Source organism: Vicugna pacos, chromosome 16 (assembly GCF_048564905.1).
Source record: "Vicugna pacos chromosome 16, VicPac4, whole genome shotgun sequence".
NCBI classification, from domain to species: Eukaryota; Metazoa; Chordata; class Mammalia; order Artiodactyla; family Camelidae; genus Vicugna; species Vicugna pacos.
Window position 1 is genome coordinate 46,414,366 of NC_133002.1, and position 20,535 is coordinate 46,434,900.

Genomic DNA, 20,535 nt, shown 5'->3' on the forward strand with positions numbered 1-20,535 from the left:
GGAGAGTTTTTTGAGGGGTGAAAATGAGACTGTAAATCTGGGCTCTTCTTGTTAAGAGATTAATTTCACTGATTAAAAAGGTGTGGGGGAAGGAAGCTGGATAAAAATCTCATTTCACTCCCTTGCTAAGTGTTTTTCAATTGCCCCAGGGTAAAAGCCTAAATTTTCTAAGGCTTTGAAAGTTTGCTTGGGTTCTAGCCGGACAAACAATAGCCCACTCCCACACTCTGTTTCATAATATTTCTGAGCTACTATATCATCCCTTAAATTACCAAGTCTCTCTCCTTTTAGGGATCCTGACATGTGTGGTTCCCTCTGCCTGGAACATGGACACTCTTTCCCTCTTTGTCCTCACATCTCAGATTTTTCACTTCCTTCAGGAAGCTTTTCCTAAGAGTGCCTGGCAGTCATATATGAAAACCTATAATTACAATGCCATATAAAAAGTGGAGTGCCAGTTACCTATGATTTGTTATGGGGGAGACAGGAAAGTTCTCTGAAAGAATTGAAGTATGAGGGAGCAGAATGTTTATTTCTATTACAGTGATTGTACTAATATTGGCCCAACATTAGGAAGTTGATGTCTCTTGCAAGGCAAGGAAACACTTTTGAAATTGTTCAGGTTAAGTAGTGCCAGGACTGGCCCATTGCCTCCCTCTGAACTAGAGAAAGATCAACCTGTTGTTATTCATACAGGAGGCTCTAGAATTTCTACAGTGGAAGGGTAGGTGGGTTAGGGATAGCAATTGGTGATGGTCGTGCTTGAAAATGCATCTGCATAGTACTTACACCTTAAGAAGACTGTTTTGTATACAAGATGGTTATTAATAGGGGGCCCAAAATTCCTTTGTCACTGCCACTGCTCCTCAGTATAGCCCTTTGCCTTGTTTTCTAGAGAAAAGGGCAAGATGGGGAAGAATCCTGAGTTCCAAGGGTGATAGGTGATAACACAGGAAGTATCATTTATTAAAGATCTACTAAATGCCATGCATTTGTACACATTATCTCATATAACCTAAGTACTCTATCAAGTATTACCTAATATAGCAGAGCAGTAAATAGCAGCTCAGCGTCTTTGGAAACAGGTAGACTGAATCCTTGTTAGATGAGCGACCCTGGACAAAGTTTAGTCTAAGATTTAGTTTCTTCATCTGTTAAATGAGGATATTGATTCCCACTTCGAAGGGTTGTTGGATGCTCAGTAGTGATAATAGAGAAGGAGTAAAGAAACAGGATCAGGTTTAGTAATTTGCTCAAGGTCATACAACTTAGTGGGATCCCAGTTCCGGTTTGGCTAATTCTACGGCCAATGTTGTTTCCATTACCAATTTGTAATTAGGTATAATCGTTTTGAGCAAGTTTCATTAAGTCCTCTGGAGCTCGGATTCCTCATATGTAAAATGATAGAGTTCATTCATTAAATTCGTGTGTCAAGCAAGGGGTGCATGTAATGGAGACTGCATTTCCTTTCTCCTCTTTTTCATTCCACGTAGGTCATTTATCTTTAACTTCTAAAATGGACCATGCAAGCACCTTACTAAGCGGGCATAGCTGCACAAACATAATTATTCAGATTCCCCTTTATTTCCTCTTCTTTACTGTACCACCTAGGCTCCCGCCCCACCCAGCCCCAGGCCACGCCCCGGAGCGTGACGTCAGCACGCCCCGTACGTCGCGGCGCGGCGCTCACTGGGGGCCCGGCTTTCGCCCGCTGCTGCCGCCGCCGCCGCCGGCCGCGGCTGCTCTCCCAAGATGGCGGCTCCTCCGGGCGAGTACTTCAGCGTTGGGAGCCAGGTGTCGTGCCGGACGTGCCAGGAGCAGCGGCTGCAGGGCGAGGTGGTAGCCTTCGACTACCAGTCCAAAATGCTGGCTTTAAGTATCCTTCCCTACACGGAGCCCGAGGCCGGGCCGGCGTGTATGTGCGGTGGTGGGGGGGTGGGGGACGACGGCGGTGGCTGGGGCCCTCTCCGGGCCTAGGGGCGACCGGCTACCGCGGCGCCCGGAGCGCATGCGCACGGCCCTGAGCTCCCCTCCCCCTCTCACGGGTCCCTCGGTCCGCCTTGGGGACCCTGTCTCCCACCCCTTGTGGGAGCTGGGCCCCGAGCGAGGGTGGGTGGGTGGACGGGGGCTTGACACGCGGATGGCTTTTCGGGGGGAACGCTTGGAGAGGGGACACAGCACAGTGATCTTCAGAGGGGTGGTCGTGGGAGGGGGCTGGTGATTGGAACCCGGATGGAAGGGGGGCGGGTAAAATCATCTGGGGAGGGGGTGTGTAGAATAAGGAGCTGCTAGTGGGACAAGGATATGGAGTTGAGTACGGCTTGTCTACTGATGGGTTTTGGTCCAAGAAAGGGCGGTGGGGTTGTGACCAAATGGGCTTCGCCTGTTTGGGGGGAGAGTAACTGCAGGACAGAGTTTATATCAGAACTGGGGATAGGGGCTTGTTTTGCTGGTGTTTGTGTATGAGTGGTGCCACTGGGGGCAAGTAGTGCTGAATTTTAGGCTTCTCAGTCATTTGGAAATTGCTGTTTTGGGGATGTTTGTATTGGGAACCTTGTCCAGAGAGAGGACCACGTTTTTCAGGGGCTTATGTATGGATGTGTGGGTTACAGGTGAGAGAATAAGTTACCTTCTCTTGCTCAGTCCGGCACATGGAGTCCTGACTTCTCCACAGTAGTAGCCTTCTCTATTGAAAGTGGTAGTGTTAAACAGAATGGAAAAGGTGGCCTCTTTCTTTGGGGTAGAAATGATTTCTGAATTAAGCCAGGAAAATCAATCTTGGAAACAAAATACTTCCTGGTTGTAATAAATGTGCCACCCCTTCCCCTTTTATTTAAGCCACAGGTGGGTTTATTTGGATTTTTTTTTTGAGGCGTAATCTTTTATGGCACCTTTCAAAAGGAAGTTTCTTCCTCAGTCTGCTGCCTTTGAGTGACAAGTATTTTAATTCATTAAGCCACCATTTGTAAATTTCTAGCTTAGGAAGATGTCCTTTGAAACTAATTACAGCAAGAAGAGTTGCATTTTTTTTGTTGTTGTTGTTTTCTTTTTTGTTTGTTTGTTTAAATACAAGACTTTATACCTGGACCAAATAAGACCTTTTGCATTAGTGGTTTAGTTGGAAGGGTTTTGGAATGAGGAAGTTGACATACAGTATGCTCTTGAGAAATGACTGGAGAATGAGTGAATGAATGAATGAATGGGTTAACTAGTTGGGTCACCTTCCTTTCCAGTGCTTTAGTTTACTCCTCTGCAAAATGGGAAATCTCAAATCTGAAGAAGTGAAAAGAGCACTGTTCAGATATAGGGGGTATTACACCAAGAACAGAAAGTACTTACTCTCCTGTGTGGTTCATTAAGTTCAAGACAAACAGTAGTATACATACAGCATTGAAACTGCATTAAGCCTCTTCATAAGACCAGTAGAGAGAAAGTGACAGAAACCCTTTTGAGGCTTCCAGTTCTGGATTGTGTTTGGCTTTGAAAAGCTTGAGATCTTTTGGTTATGGGGGTGAGCGGGAGGAAGGTGACAGGTGGAGATTTCCTGAGGAGAGCTGTGATTCTTGTGAGGCTCCCCTCTCTTGCTCATGGCATACCTTTTACAGAAGTCTTGTGTGAATTGTGTTTTCCATGCCCCTTTTGGGATATGTCAGTGCTCTGCTTGCCCCTATTTTCCTTAACTTTATTTTTTCACCAGAATGTCCCTCTTCCAGTGGAAAGCCCAACCACGCAGACATCTTGCTCATAAACTTACAGTATGTTTCAGAAGTGGAAATAATTAATGACCGAACAGAAACCCCTCCTCCCCTAGCTTCACTCAATGTTAGTAAGGTAAGGACTTGAGGGCAGTTCTGGCTCTCCAAAATGATGGGAAATTTGAGTCTCTTTGACTCTTGGTGGTACATACATTGTCCATTGTTTGTTTTTCACTTTTTTCACTGACTTATAGTTGCTTGTTCTGATATATTTTAAAAAATATATCAGTTTAATTTTTCTCTTTATTCCTGGATATCTTCAGAAGATTTTAAGAAGTGTCTTAATGCCCAAACAGAGAAATAGATTTGAGAGCTGGCTTTTGTCCTTTGTAAAAGAGGACTGGGGGTTTTTTTGTTTGTTTTTTTTTTTGTTTTGTTTTTTCCTTAACCTGGAATTCATGTGTGAACTTCCAGTGTTGATGGGGTTGGGTATGGGTGTTGCTTCTGAACCTCCTGAAATTGCTGTGTGTGCATACCTGAATATATGTGTTTCCTGGGTGAAGATCTGGAGTATTTTTCAGATTCTCAGAGGGATTCATGACCTACAAAAAATTGAAAGCCACTGCCATAGAGCTTAATTTTGCCATTATGTTTGAATTTCAAGGTCTAACAAAATTAGAGGTTTAGGATATTTTAATTTTGGATGTACAGATTGGTCTCTGGGAACCCCAAAAACTTTTCTGATTCTTCAGTTCTATTAGCCAAAGTTTATATTGATCAATAATAATAATATCCCAAGTCCTGTTGTAGGCTTTGCTGTTCCCTGTACTTGGAACACCCTTTCAGAATGACTGAAGTGTTATCCATCAGGACTCAGTTTAATGACACCTCTTCCAAGAAATCTTCTCTGATCACCCAGGCTAAAGTGATTTGCCCCCATTATTCTCTCTTACAGTATATCTTACCCTTCAGACTGTAAGGTGACATATCATTAATAGTCCAATCTGAAACATTTTTGAGAGTGTGGGGTAGGGAGATGCTTTTGTTTTTCACTGAGACAAGCGTAGATTGGTATATCCTGGGCAAATTGGGACTTAAGGTTACCCTATTCATAGCCTTTTTGTAATTATAATTTTATATCATTTGTTTACTTTTCTGTATCACTGAACTTTTTTGTGGGGGTGGGAACTATACCTGTTTTGTTCATCACTGAATATACACAGAGCCTTGCACAGAGTAGGTGCTTCAAAAATGTTTGTTGAATGAATAAGTTAGGTCTTCAATTTTTGTAGCAGCTCCCTTTTTCCTTAAGTCTCTTGAATTAGTGTGGTGGAAATTTTTCCCTCTAGAAGAGTCTTGTAATAATATGTATTCATCTGTCTCTCTTGGGAATGTTGTGTATTTGCTACAATTCAGCAAAACAAGGAAACACTCAGGCAGTTGAAACAACAGAGGGTAACTGAGGCTGGCAGAGTGTAGTTACCTCAGGTCTGGAGCTCCCTTCTTTCTAGATTCCAGGGAAATGCCACAGGTTTTTTAGTGATGGCTGAGGACAGAATCAGAACAGTCTTGGGTTTCATATTAAAGGCTGTTGCATACAGAATATCCCATTCTCAGATGTGTAGATTTTTGAAACCCTGGCTTAGTCCTCCTATTAGAGTATAGGAGATCTTTGGATGAACTTCTATTAGCAGAAGAGATTTTATAAGTTTCCAGTAAAATAGTTTATGACTGGCATGTTGAGGGGAAAAATAGTCTCTAAGTTATCCTTTAGTGTTTGTAGGGTTTGAAAACTCACTAAATAACTGAACCTTTAGTGAGTAGTAGAAGAAAGATTATCTGAAAGAAGGATGATTTTATCAAGTTTAAAAGATGTTAGGCTTCTGCTCTGTGACCACCAAGTGTCACTGTCTGAGAGGGGCTGGAGTGGTGTGGGTGGGATTGTTAAGTGGGAGCTGTTAAGAAGCAATTCTCTTCTTACATTTGACCTCAGATATAAATAATTCTTGATTATTAGTTTGTGGATTATCTTTGCCTTTAGTGTTTTGCTTTCTGTTGGTCAGTTATTATAAACAGTTATTAGTTGTTTACCTACTGTTTTAAGAAAGCAGCAGAAAGTAACAGTTTGTGGAATATCAGAAATCTTTACTTTTCTTACTTTGTGGCCTGCTTGCCCAGTCTTAAAAAGGTTTGCTAGGAAAAGGAGTCAGAAACTAAATATTAAGATTAGGTTGGAGGGCTATCTTTGGGTTTCATTTATTCATCCACTTGTAGAGATGTTTATGAATAAGCTATATTGGTTTTCCCTTGAAACCAACTTTAGGATGCTTTATGATTCTTCTTTAGATTCAGTTAGATTTAGAAGAGCCTTCTGGGCTGTTACTGAAAACAGCTAATCTGGGCAGCTGTTTACATGTTGCTTGGATGACATAAAAATTTCATCTCATTCAAGAAAGAGCATGGACTTGGGATGGGTTGTTTTTTTTTTAAGATAGAGGATTGTTTAAGCATTTAAGCACGAAAGTGCTCTGAAATCCCTGGAAGAAAACTGTTGATGCTTGCAGTCTAGGGGAGCATTGCCTGTGTACTTCACTTCCAGTGGAAGACACTGTCACATGATTGCTCATCTTGCTGACATAGTAAGTGCTCTGTTAATTAAATGTGTTGATACAAACTGGACATTTACTCCAACCCAGCAGGAAATGGAAGGCCTTTTAAAGGAAATACTTAATTCCAGCCCAACTAGAGTTGGTATGAACCAGTAGTTCTTGGAGATGAGCTTGTTTTGCTTTTGATTGGCACTTTCACTGCAGGCTAAGAAGTCCTATGTCCACAGCAGTGGGATGTCAGAGGAACCTTGGAAGAGGGCAGTGAGGTTGTAGAAGGTGGAAGTTTTTTTTTTTATTATTTAAATGGAGGTACTGGGGATTGAACTCAGGACCTCATACATGCTAAGCATGCACTCTACCACTGAGGTATACTTTCCCCAGAAGGTGGAAGTTTTGAATGTCATTTTATCATCTCCACAGTAGCATTGTCCCCTGTAAAAGTGTTTCAAATTTCCTGGCTATGAAAGTACAAAAACACATGAACTCCAATCATAAGTGAGGTTCAGGTTATTCACCATGCGGCTTGCTAGTTTACTCTCATGAGGAAGGTTTAAATATTACGAGAATGAGAGCCCAGGATACACGTGGTAGGGTGAAGTAAAGTGTTTCTTAACAAATTCCTTTGAATTGACTCTACACCTGGTTCTCCAGGGATAAAGTTTGCCTATGGAGTAGCAGTGCTCTCAGATGATTTGGGACTTGTCAACATAAACAAGATTCCCTTCTGTGTAGCATTTATCAAACATTTACTGAAAATTTTGTGCGAGGCATTGTGGTAAGCTCTGCTGGGCACCATACCTTACATTTTTCTAGTGCTTTAAAGCTTACAGAGAGCTTTTAAACATCTCATTTCATCCTCACAAGCACGCATTGTGATCTTTAGAGTTTATTCTTTTCCTTTCAGTTTAACAGATGAGAAGATAGGATTATTAATTTAAGTGACTTGTTCTAGGTTATACAGCTTGTAGTGTGGGAACTAATATTTTTATGTGCCGCCCTCTGAACTAGTAGTTGGTAGACATCTTGTTTAATTGTAACAGTAGTTCTTACGGTGTGGGTACCATCACCATCTTACAAAAGAATAAACTGAGTCTCCGAGAGGATGAGTCACTAGCTTAAGGTCATTCAACTAGTATGTGATAGAACTGGGATTTGAACTCAGGTCTGATGTTTTGATGGCAAAGTTCCATGTTTTGCTAACTTGTGTGCTTAGTCCAAGGAGCTTCGGGAGTAGTTTGGGGAAATGAAATGAGTACCCAGATATCTATAATCCTAAGTAGTATTTCTTAGTAAAGAGAAGCTTCTTTGTTGTGTGGTCAAGAGCAGTATGGCTTGGTATAAAGAACATTGGAACCAAGCAGATAAATCTTTAAAGTCACTTCTCTGCCTCTTAACCTTACTAAGCATCAGCTTTCTCACTGTAGAAATGGAATCATTTTAGTTCCAATCTCAGAGAGTTGTTATGAGGATTAGGTCAAGTGGACCAGAGTTGATAGATGTTAGTCCTATTCTCCCACATTAGCTATGTGTAGACAGTTGATGTTCCTTGAATTATGGTATATGGACAGGATGGGGGAATGAAGGCAGTATGACAGAGGGACACAGCCAAGAACCTGGTGCTATTACTATGTCAGTCTTTCCTGATAGTGAATCTGACATTTATTTAGATGTTGGAACTTGCCAGCCCAGGATTGGGGAAAATCAAAATTCTGTTGGATACCTCTTGTTGATGACCAGAATTAACTTGAATTTCCAGGGCAGTGATACCAAGTGGCGTAATTAAGTGAACACGTGCCTGAGTCCTGGAGGTTAGAGTGAGCAGTCACAGAACCTATGAGGTTGTGCTTTCAACTTCTGAGACTCCTAGGAAACTCACTGAGACAGCCAAGGCAAGTGTGTGTATTCATTTGTTTAGATAAAGGCCTCCAGTGCATCAAATGGGATGCTAGTCTTATCACTTTGCTGATCTGGAGAAGACTTTCTGGAGAAGATGTTTGTATATTGTGGGAGGGAGGCAGGAAAAGGGACAAAGTATGGAAAAATTGACCTCTGCAGATGAGGCATCCACCTCCTTTACCAAACCACTGTCTGACTTGTCAGCCTGTTCTGAGTGTTTATTACCCATTTATACCTTACTAACCAACAGTGAGTGATCAGAGGAACTAGGAAGAAGAGCTTCAAAGAGCTTATCATCAGCATCTGGTAATGAATAAATTTGCTGCCTTTGGAGAAAAATAGTGCTTGGAGATTGGTCTGGGGGTGGAGGGGCCTGGTAAGGCTGAGAGAATGGAAGGGTTACAAAGTTCACTTTTAAAAGGAACTGACGTCATTGCTTACCTTTAGGTATGATGCCACACAAGGAGGAATTGACTTGGTTTTTGTTTTGAGTTTTAACCAGTTTGAAAGCTAACATTTAGCATAACCTTATGGCTTCTATTGTTATGAGGGATAATCCTCAAGTATGAATAAATTCCTGTGGTAGTTGGTAGCTGCTGCATTGTGGCCTGTGTTCAAGAACCTATCCTGTTAGCTGGGCCCTTGACCATATCTTGCTCCAGAGTGTTGAGGTATGGAGTTATCACCAAGTGGAATCAGGTGACTTGGCCCTCCTGTGTTTAGGGATGTGTATGTTGGTAGGAGGTAGAAGGTGTTCATATTATGTGTAAATGTGGGGAAGGAAATAACTACTTGTCTAGGGAAAACAAGACTATAGTCAGATAAAATTTTTCTGGCTTCTAGAAGCTATATGTAACCAGTTGGCTCACTTGATTAGAACATGTTGTCAAGGCCACAGTCCCAAGTCAGAGTCTACCAGTAAGTTTTGTACCTGGTTCTGAGCAGACAACTGCTTCCTCAAAGAAGTGTCATGAAGATGGGGTGAAGAGGAAGAACCCATCACTGCTAAATGACCGGGGACACAGTAAGTAATGAGTGGTATCAGTGAAATCAGAGAAGTAGAGTGATTGACTGCCATTTAAAAAATCACTAGTCTTTGAAGGAGGTCATACTCAGTGGCATTCAGACTTTAGGTTCAACCTGACAGCCGGCTGACTCAGTGGGGCCCTTCTTAGGACAAGAGTTTTGGTTTTGAAGGGGGTGTGGGGAGAATCACTGTCCACCTGAAAAGACAAATTGCTGAACCCAAATGACTGGCAGAGTTGTGCCATACATGTGTTGTAGCCACCCCTGCTTTCTACCTCTTTGACACGGAGATGATTCAAAATAAGCACTTTACTAATGGTTCAGTGGTAGTATCTCTTACAGTGTTAAGAAAAGGGCATTCTAACTGATTTAATTTTCCTGGCAGAAATCAGGCTTGAGGGGAAGAAAAAACAAGTGGTGCAGTCAAGTTCTAGCATTGGAATTTTGAGACTAGCTTAGGTAAATACCAGAGACTACCCTGGAGAATGAAGCAAATTGTATGTGAACGAGAAAATTAAAGGATCTATATACCACACCAAAAGCTAACAGTATAGTGTGGTAGAATGTGGGGAGTTTGAAGAACCGGGTTCTTTTTACAGCTAGGCTGCTAATGAATTGTGTGTGAACTGGGAACTGTTAGTTCTATGAATCTCTAAGAGTCAAAGTTTCTTTTACTTTTATCTGCCCCCCTCCCCCAATCCTGGTGCTGGGAATGATTAAGACACTGCTTTTGCTCTCAAGAATCTCATGTTTGGGAGTGGTGAGGGACAGCAGCATTTGACTTTTTGCAGAGGGCAACGAACTTTCTGTAAAGGGCCCGACAGCTTTATGGGCTGTACATTCTCTGTCACGGTGTCAATTTTGCCTTTGCAGAAGTAGCCATAGGTGATATATAAACAAATGTGCATGGTCATTCTGGTAAAACTTAACTGAAACAAGTGGTTGGCTGAATTTGGCCCACAGGCTGTGGTTTGCCAATCCTTAGCATAGAGTAGTGAACATTTTAGGGAAGACTGCTCATATGTAACAATGGAGTAGGGTCTTGAAGAATAAATGACAGATAAAGGGAGGAAAGTTAAATGGAATCAAGCTGATTTGGATTGATTTCAGTTTGTCCATCTCAGCAATTTAAAACCTTGCTGTTCTGTCAGTGAGCTAAACTGGAGGTCATGCTCAGAAGGGAGGGAAGGGACTAGTTAGTGCCAGACCGGTGTTATATACTTCACATGTATATCTCATTGAACTCCAGCAACAGCCCTTGAGAATGCATTCTCCCGAAATGACTGAGGCTCAGGAGAGGTTATGCGTATTGCTCAGTCTCATGCAGCTTAGTAAGTGGTAGGTACAGGTTTGAATAAGAATCTATTTATGGGGAAAGGGGGTGACTTTTCTTTTTGACTTTGCTTTCTACCCTCCTCAGAGCCTAGGAAACAGCAGCACATGGCTCTTTCACTATCTCTGAATAAAAGCAACTCTTTGTTCCATAAGCAGAGTCCCTATTTTGGCACATAAAGTTAAAGGCATTTTCCAACTTACTGTTCCAGTTATATTTTGGAAGATATATTCTGTTTAGGATTTATAGCCTCTCTTGCAGCTCTTACAGAAAGCAGAAGAGAGAAAGCCTTGAGCTCACTGGCTGAAGGAAAGTTGGATTATATGGATTTTTCTGAAATAACCTGCAAGACTTCTCTGTGTAATAATAATAATGTTAACAGCTAATACTTGTACAGTGCTTTACGACTCACCTAGTGCCTTCATGCATGTTATCTCCCTTCAGTCCTCGTGGCCACGTGTGAGATGGCTAATTTGAGAACACACTCTCACAGATAGGTTGTTGAGGTGAAATTTCAGCTTATGTACCAGCCAGTTCTTTCTTTGGCAGAGCCCTGTGAAGGTTCCACAGCAGTGCTGGTGTCAGGGTCTCAGGACTAGGAAATTACTCTGTGTCCACATTTGGTTGTCTGTTGTCACTATGAATAGTGCTTGGTGACATAATTACAAATAACTAAAGAAAAACAACTATTGACTTGCTGATGACTAGTGTTTTAAGCCAGGTGAAAGATAAGACCTTGCTTATGGAGTGTACTGACTCACTTGAGGCTGGCTGTGCCATACATATGACAGCAATATGATGGTCAAAGCCAGGGACCAAGGAGGCACTAAGACTCATGGATTTCCAGGGTGTTTTTCATCATAGCTGAAATCACTTAGCATATCTTAAACTTTCAAGTGCAGGAGACTTGCTTGACTTAGCTTCTCTAGTCTTGAAAATGATGGGTCCAGAGACTACCTGTCATTGGCCTGAAATTTTTTTTTTTTAAATGAATCATGCTTTTGGTGTCCTTTTGAAACTGAAATATTTTCTCACGTAGAATCTGTTTTCTTAAAAGCATTCCTGTGAATTACTTTTAACAAAAGAAATAAAGGATGTCCTTGAGATTTAGGGTGAGACCGGTGCCCTCTTTAGAAGAGGCCCTTCGCTAAAAGGCAGACAACTGTGTTCTGTACAGGGGACATAGATGGAAATGCCAGAATTCACTGATAAAAATAGAAGATGGCAGCTGAGTCTTAAAATATTTTCCTTTTAAGCAAACATTTTCTTTTGCATTCAAATATATATTTTCAACAATAATTTAGACTTACTTCTCTTAGGTGAAACTATTTGAATATAGTGCAGAGTTCAGAACGCAAGCTCTGGAGTCAGACTGTCTGGGTTCAAATCCAGACTCCCACTTGTGACTTGGTAAACTTGGGCAAACTTCTTAACAGCTGTGCCTTAGTTTCTCCATCGATTAAGTAGGAGTAATTTTAGTCCCTATTTCACAGAATTGTTGTGCAGATTAAATGTTTAATACATGTGAAATGTGTAGCTTGGTGCCTAGCATGGAGTAAGTTCTCACTCAGCAAGTTAGCTCTTAAGGTTTTAATGTTCAGTACCATTACCTCTTTGATTCCGTGTTTTGGTTCATCTTTATGTGTTCTAGGACATGACTTCAAGCAAGTTTCTCTATTTTTTGAGTTCCCAGCTATCCGAGGTTGTAAAGAACAATATTTTATTAGAAACTTTCGGACAGAAACTTTCAGCAAGGTTGCAGGAAGACTTGGGGATATTGATAGTTGGAAGAAATTTTTTTGAGCCTGCTTGTTGCTAACTAAGAAGGAGGGCTTTTCAGGAGTATGCCCCAGAATTGAAACAGCAGGAGCAAACTTGGGCTCTCAGGACGACGGTTGTTCTTGGCTGCTCTGGTCTGCTGCCCCTCAGCCTCCGTCAGGCCTTGCAGGTAGCCTGGACAGTCCTGGGGCAGCAGCAGCAGTGCTTCCTAACCCCTCTGTGAGGGCAGCTGGTTGGAAGGCCTCCATACACAGAGAAGATGAACCAAGAGTGGCTCAGTGGAGTCAGTAGGTCACACCCAGCAGGTTCCTCTCTGGACTCTGCTTCTCTTGTTGGATCAGCTGTCACAGCCTGTTAAATACTTACAGTAGGAATCCCTCTGGATTCACTACAGCACCTGTGCCTTCCTGGTCTGGGTATGTGAGAATAGGTTGGCCCAGCTGGTGACTAAATTACAAGATAAAGTTATAACAAGTTGCTTGGATTATGATGTTGTGGCTGCTTCCTCTTCCCCCTGTCACTGAGTGCAGGAAGAGATGTGTGTTGTTGTTCATTAATTTACTCACTCAGGGGTTACCCAGCAGCAGGCATGACCAGAAGCCTTTTAATATTGATGGGCTTTGGTATCAAGTTCATGCACTTCTCTCTGTTGCCCACATCAAGGTGCTATATATAAAATGGCCACAGGAGGAAGCACTGGTTAGTAGACAAGGAATAACTTTTGACTAGGAATCACAAAATAAAAGGAGAGGCAGATAAACGCAGGTTGTCTTGTGCAGTTATTTCAAGTAGGCCACATGCACATTAGTAACATGTATTTGTAGGTTTGTGCTTCTCAGTTTGCCTGAACCCAGTGTGTTCTTAAAACTGGTGCCTTTAACATTCTTTAAGATTCTAACCAGTTAGTGCTTCAGTTTTGATTGGAAGAGAGGCCAGCAGCTGGCACACTTGCATTGAAAATGAATGTAGTATGGTGGTATTTATTGAATTTAAAAATTGCAATCCTGATGACCCTCCCTAGATTAAAAGGCATACTTTGTACCTTCTATATTGGGGGCATTTTTTTTATTGATTCTCTCTGGCAGTTTGACAGTCACCATAAACTTATTAACTTGGACTAACTAGACCATTTATAGATATGCATTAATTTACAAAAATATGATGTGGGGAAATGTAGAGCTACAGCTAGCTTGAGGGTAGAGTGAGAGTTAGTTGCTTTACAAAAGAGCTTATTCATGTTTTTCATGAGTTTTAAGGAACATACCTAAAAAGAGCAAGGTAATCTCCCTTTCCCTCATCCACATTTTGAGAAAAAACATTTCTAGATTCTTTTTGTGAAGGTAATCTTCCTCATGCCTATTTGATACAGTCCTCTGTGGGAGAAACTTACCCCATTTATACAACTTTTTAGTGAAAGCAGATCTCTGTAGCTGAATGTTAGGTTTAAGTATTTTTTGGATTGCCATGAAATACAGTCTGTAAACTGACTGCTGGAAGCTTCAGAGTTTGCGGTGAATCCAAATTCTCAAAGCATGGTTGCAGGTACAGGTAGAGTAGTCGAGGATATTGGGGCAAATTGAAATACAATCAGCTTACACCAATTTCCGCTGACTTTTCCAAGATCCTCCCTTGTATCATTTAGCATTTGAGATCTATCTGGACTATGGGTTGAAATGGAGAATCATCTAGTCCATTCTTCTTTGCTTTCAGAGTCTTCAGAAGAGATTGTACAAGAGGTGTTTTGGCGGGGAGCGGTTAGGGGCGTATTTTGAAATCATTGTTCTGTAACTATGGTGTTGCTGTCACTCAGGCTATCCAAACTAATCACTTTTGGCTAAGACTTATATCCATTTTATTCTGCCTCTGGCAAAAATTCAAAAGTGGTTCCACTCCCAGCCTTTTTTTCCCCTCTTCTAACTCAGTTTGTCAGTTTCATTCTTAAATATTCTGCGTAGATAGATGGCTGGTTTTCCGGAACTAACTCCTGTCTTCCTGAATGAGTGATGTTATGTTTTTAACCCTACTGTGTAGGTGACAAGGATATTCTTGCTGCAGTAGGGATTGCCAATGCTCAGGGAATGCTGTCAGCCCTGTGCATTTCCTTCTCTGTAAGGTTGTAGCCTGGTGGGGCCAGAATGGCAGGCCCTGGCCTGAAGGATTACTTACTGCTTCTGTATCCGTCTCTCTCCATGTCCTGGGGACCAAGTGAAAAGGAAGCTCTGGCTTAACATCACTGCAGAGTTCTGGTCTTTCTTCCCACCTTTACCTAGGGAGACTGAAGTGACAGCGTGTATGAGCCAGCTCTTCTGTGCTCACACTCCATCCTCCCTCAGACAGGTTTTGAAACTCAGAGGCAGCTGAGACTCACCAGGTCCCCATCACCAGATTGAAGGCCTCCTTTTCTCTTTTCACAGTCGGACCTAAGCTTAATAAAGTGCTTCATTTTACCAGCAATTAGACACTGAGTTTCCTTTTCCCTCTGTAGAACTGTGTTTGGTTTATGGTTTGAATGGTCACTGTTAAAACAATACAAATGTTTTAGAATTCCAAGCATCTAGGTACTTTGGTAATGTGCTGGAGGTATGATCTCTCTTTGTATTTAAGGAGCTGGTGATTCGGGACAGATTGTGTGTTCTCATGTGTATGTTTGTGCGTATGTCATCAGTATCCTGCAGTATACTAAGTATATGCTCATGTTCATGGATCTGAAAATCTCCAAATCATTTGTCTGACTTTTAGGTGCATTGTCTGCCTTTTGTTTTAACTGTCTTGTCTAGTGTATTTGTTTTGTCTTACACTCAAATTTGTACTTCTGGAGTCTCTATCTTGCAACCAGTAGTGTGGGCCGGGGGCCAGAAGTATATTAGAGGGGCAATAGGGATTGACAGGGTACCCAGCCCTGCTGGGAAGGATTTACTAGATTTGAGTAGCCTATCAGATTTTACTAGAATTTTTGACCTTTTTATGGTTGTCCCACTAGAGCGCGGTTAAGGAGGGAGACATGAGTTAGAATACAGACCATTCTTTTTTTTTAAAGAGCATTGTAGCTTCAGCCCAAGTTGAAGGTGGACAGTATTATGGTTAGGTTTCCTCTGAGTCTTGGCCGAACGTGTGAGGCACAGATAATGGTACTAGAATGATAGAGTCCGTAGAAACTCACATGCTGGTCTTTGAATGTGTGGTAGACATTAATTTCTCACCCTGAGGCTCTAAGACAGTAGCTGATAATTCTTAATTCTCTCCTTTCATAGAAATGTATGCATTACCTTTTATCTCTGACCATTACTTTCCACCAGGTAGCCCCCTAGTCATACTCTGTAACCTTGCCCTGGTCTGTTTTCTTTCTAGCACTGTCTGAAGTTACCTGTTTGTGTTTTTGTTTATAGTCTGTCTCTCCGCCCCTCTTCAGTGCTGTATCTCTTGTTTAGTACAGTGAACGTCTGGCACATGGTAGGCATTCAGTAAGTATTGGAAGGAAGGGATGTTTGCCAGGAATAGTAGCAAACTATTCAGGTATACTGTGTGTGGTTTTGTTTGTTTCACTTTTGATACCTGAGAAAACTGAATCTACCCAAACCAGCCCTTTCCAGCATCTTTTCCTCAACTTAAGTCCTAACTATTGGGAAGGATGAAGCTGAATGCTTTTCTGAGTCTCTTTCCTTTCCCCCATCCTAGCTTGCCAGCAAAGCACGGACAGAGAAGGAGGAGAAGCTGAGCCAGGCCTATGCAATCAGCGCTGGTGTCTCCCTAGAGGGCCAGCAGCTCTTCCAGACCATACACAAGACGTGAGTTGCGGGGAGCATAGGGGTTCCTTGCCCCGGGGGTGGTACTGCCTAGCTTTGCTGTCTGGTGGCTGACTCTCGGGTAGTTGTGTTCCTGAAAGGCACCAGGGAAGCTCGGTAGTGTGTTGGCAATACCTCAGCTTCCAGGGATGTGGTGCTTGTTGCCTCTCTGTATGGAACAGTGGTGTAATCACGGACAAGCTGTCTGCCCTGCCTTCAGCGTCTTCATCTGTAGAACTTAGTTTTGCATATCCCTAAGGGTCTCTTCCAGACCTAGTATCCATCATTTAGATCTAGTGATTTCTGCCTCTTTTATTATTTTGATCTTGTTGTTCATTTCTGTAAAAGCTGATGCAGTGTTATTAAGGGGAAGTCATATCTATCTCACTCTTCCCAATTGTACACTGGGTGAACATAGGGAATTAGGGGGAGCAGAAGGCCACCTTATTGCCACCTCATAAAAGACATTTTGTCACAGCAGAAGTCATTTGACTCTCCGCTAGCTTCCCTAGCTGCTGAAAAACTGAAACATTTGACACTCCCCCTCCCCCCTGCTGCCTTCTGTTACCCTATTTAACCACCTGGGTCTGGTGCACAGATGGCAGCTGGCATCAGAGCTGTTTGAGGCCATGGTGTGAGTATTTGAACATTTACAGGTATGTGAAGGAACTCTCAGTAATGTCAGCTGCCCTGAGTTCCCCCAAGTGTGAACTGGGATGGGTTTTCCCAGTCTGGCAAGTCTCCAGCTGTCTGATAATTGAGAGGGGCCAATTTAAGGAGCAGCTTCTACTGGGGGGGGGGAGTACAGATTGCAAGAAGATGGGGAGTTTGTTCTCCTGTCTTTTTAAAGGTGCCATTTCCCCCTACGCCAAAGATTGGGAAACTGTAGCCCCGGGCCACATCGGCTCATTTGTTTACATATCATCTGTTGTTGCTTTTGTGGTATAGCCGGAGAGTTCAGTAGTTGTGACAGAGATTGTATGGCCTGCAAAGCCTAAATATTTGCTGTCTGACCCTTTATAGAAAAAGTTTGCCAACCCCTTAAATACCCTAGGCTGGTATTTAATTAAGTTGAATCTGGTGGCCTGAGCCTAGCTCTTTATTTGTAACTCAAATTGGTTTGGGCTTCTGAGGCTGCTACCAAGTTTTCTATGGTTTTCTAGGTCCTTGATGCTTCAGAGTAATTCTTCTGGGCCCTCCTTGGAATAGGCATGCATCAGTTTCATTGCTTTTCCTAGCCAGGAAATATTTCTGGGCTACTTCTCCCTGTGGAATGCTGGCATCTAGTTATTGGCTGAGTGGTGAGCTAGGAACTTGGGGTTAGCTTTCTGTAGTTATTTATTCATTGGGCAGGAGGTGTGGGATGCCCTGCAAGAAGTAACTTTCACCTGCTGTCTTCTCCTTCCAGCATTAAAGACTGTAAATGGCAAGAAAAAAACATCGTAGTCATGGAAGAAGTTGTTATTACACCCCCATATCAAGTGGAAAACTGTAAAGGCAAAGAGGGGAGTGCACTGAGCCATGTACGCAAAATAGTAAGTAAAGGAGCCATGAAACCTTAGGGAGAGGATGATTCCTTGGCCTTCACCCCTCCAGCATCAGGGCAGGACATTATGTCGCAATCCCTGCCCTTTCTGACACAGTCTGCAAGCAGCCCTGCCTAATTACCCTGCCTCCCCACACTGTGCTGCTCTGCATCCATGGCTTGGACACTCGGATGGGGATGGAACCACTGGGCAGTGTGGAATAAAGTGAATGGTCAATCCCATGTCCTCTGCAGTGTGGCTTTTTGAAATTAGCCAGACCATTCCATGGTACTGGGCCTGAGCAGTTCCTCTCATCCCAGACTGCTCAGGAAGGGCTGGTTGGTGTACATCAGTTGCTGTTGGTGTCTGTGACCCTGCAGGTATCATCTGACTTTCTAGATTGAGCTGTAGCATTTGTAAAAATAAACTGAGCATTGAGAGACCAATGTGAATGTAAAAGTTTAAGTCTAATTCCCCACCAACTTTTCATTCTGCACTTGTGTGAGGAGGGGAGAGGGAGTTTGTGTCATTGTAATCTATATATGGTAATATAATATTCTGTTTTAGTTTTATAGATTATAGAAGATTTATAGAGTCACCTTCTTTTAGCCAGTCTTAGCTGAAGCTGCAAAAAAATTTGGCTGAATGAGAACCCCCATCTACCTTGTTGGGAAGGCCAACAGACAGCAAGGGCAAAGGTGCTGAATAGTCCATGAGCCGGACAGCCAGGATGGGGCTGTCGAAGTCTGGAGTGAACTATTTGGGAGGCTTTGTGTGTCTATCCCTTTTTCTGATCTAAACTGGTCTCTTTCAGGTTGAAAAACATTTTAGAGACGTGGAAAGCCAAAAGATACTGCAGCGTTCACAAGCCCAGCAACCACAGAAGGAGGCTACCCTGTCATCCTGAGTCCACACATATGGAGGACTCTTCCAGCATCCAGCCAAGGAGGCGATGGTGGTGGCTTCAGCGGAGGCAGGCCGGGGGAGGGAAGGGATCCTATATTTCCTGTTGGCTCTTGTTAACAGAGGGTCGGCATTTCCAAATCTTAGACTTGAACAAAAAAAACACCCAACAAAAGAACAAGAGAATAATTTAAAAGTTGAATCATTACTTGACTAACAGACTTTGGTCCACCATGTCCTTTTCACAGCTCCCTTCTGGAACAGTCACCTTGTTAATTTTATTTTTGAATATTCCTTTTCTGCTCTGCCCTTTTACCTCTGACTTTCCTTTCCCAGTCTGTCTCTGCCATTCTGTTTTTATAAGTGGCTACACTTGCCTTCTAAGTGATTGAAAGAAACTTTTACATCTTCTCTTCCAAAATAAAAGTAACAAGCTGACTGTGATACTTAAGTTGAGACTAGAGCAGCAGACAGAGGTCTCACTTTAAATTTTTTTTTTTTTTTGCACAGGGCATGGCTTGAATTAGTTTTATTTTTCTTAACTTTAAATATATATATGAAAATATATATTAAAATGTTCTCTAAATATTTTCTGCTTCTTGCAGGTCTCTTTTTACAAGATCATGGCCGCTCTTCCCACCTCATTCCTCTGAAAATAAAAATTTATTGCCCTCCCCACCACCCATAGCCAGACAACTAACCTGACTTAGTTCACAGCGAGAATCCTCTGCAGCACTTTGTAGAGCCAGTGTATGCGGATGGGATCTGGCTTTGAGGGTTCCTGGTGGCTTTTTAGTCTTGAACTGTGTGTGTACCGTCTCACATTTGGCCAAAACCTCAGGATTCTCCCTCTGCCTTTGTCTTACTTCATGGTACTAGAAGAACCTCCTCATCACTCTCCTGTCTCCTAGACAGGAGCATCAACTGCCCTTTCTCCTGTGCCCTCTGCAGGAAGAACTATTTTGCACGGCACATCTCAGCTCCTCCTCGAGGGATGGTTTTCTTTCATGAGAAATCTGGAGTCCACCTATCCCAACCTCTCTTAAGTCTGTATCCAGAGCCACTAGCCCAGGAGGAAGCTTGGATGACCTATTGTTTTTCTTCTCCTGCCAACCTCCTGCTCTTATGCCCTTCCCCACCCCTTGAAATTTTATAAGCTTACGACAGTTTGTATGTGCTCAGCCAATGGGCAGAAAACCTGGGAAGAATTTCTGGACTTTAGCCCACCAGTTTGTCTGGTTTGACTAACCTGCTGAGAGCTAAAACTGGCACCTGTTACCCCTGTGCCTTCAAGGCAGTCCAGTGGGGTAGAGTGTGCCACCCTCTGAATATCAGGCACTGTGTGGGAGTGGGTGATGCTCATGTGACTGGCTAGAGCTTCGGGGGTGGGGTGGGGATTAACTACTATTATTTTGGCCATGATCTCTTTCCCCTTCCTTTTTTTTTTAATTAAATAAATGGATCAAAATTAAATAATTCAAGCCCTGCCTTCAAAATGAAATTTTTTTTTTTTTAGTATTGTTTAGCAAAAACAATAAAACCCAAATTTTTTTAACCATCACTCATGTCTCGGGTTTGTACTGCTTTAAAGGCCCTGGAGGGAGAGTGTCTCAGGATGCATGTTTGGTATAACGTTTCCCTTTAGACTCTGCTTCCTATTCTTTACTCTCTCTCCTTCTACCCTTGAGAATTCATCCAGAAATACAGTACAAAGTGTGTAATTTAAGAAGGGGATCCAGGGTTGGGAGTTGTAGAGGAATAAAGGGGGTGAGTACATACGTATGACTATTTGTCACAGAACTGTTTGGAGGAGAAATGAGAGAAGACTGAGAAGTGTACTTTCATACTCACCTGCCATTGGTCAGAACTTGATTTGAAGTACGAAGCCTTTGATTTAGTCTGCATGGAAATGTAGACTTCTGGAGAAGGTAAAAGAGGGAGAAGAGAATAGACCTTTGCATGATCTAGAAAACTTAAGGAATGAGA

The 20,535-nt window shown here is 42.5% G+C and overlaps 1 protein-coding gene across 1 annotated transcript; it reads left to right on the plus strand.

Annotated features, from left to right (window-relative positions):
* Positions 1-1,661: 1,661 nt before the first annotated feature.
* Positions 1,662-20,110, plus strand: LSM12 (LSM12 homolog). The gene is made up of 5 exons (XM_072939235.1): positions 1,662-1,876; positions 3,698-3,831; positions 16,014-16,123; positions 17,529-17,655; positions 18,461-20,110. The coding sequence occupies exons 1-5, from the start codon at positions 1,753-1,755 to the stop codon at positions 18,551-18,553; spliced, it is 588 nt and encodes a 195-aa protein (XP_072795336.1). The 5' UTR covers positions 1,662-1,752; the 3' UTR covers positions 18,554-20,110.
* The last annotated feature ends 425 nt before the right edge of the window (positions 20,111-20,535 follow it).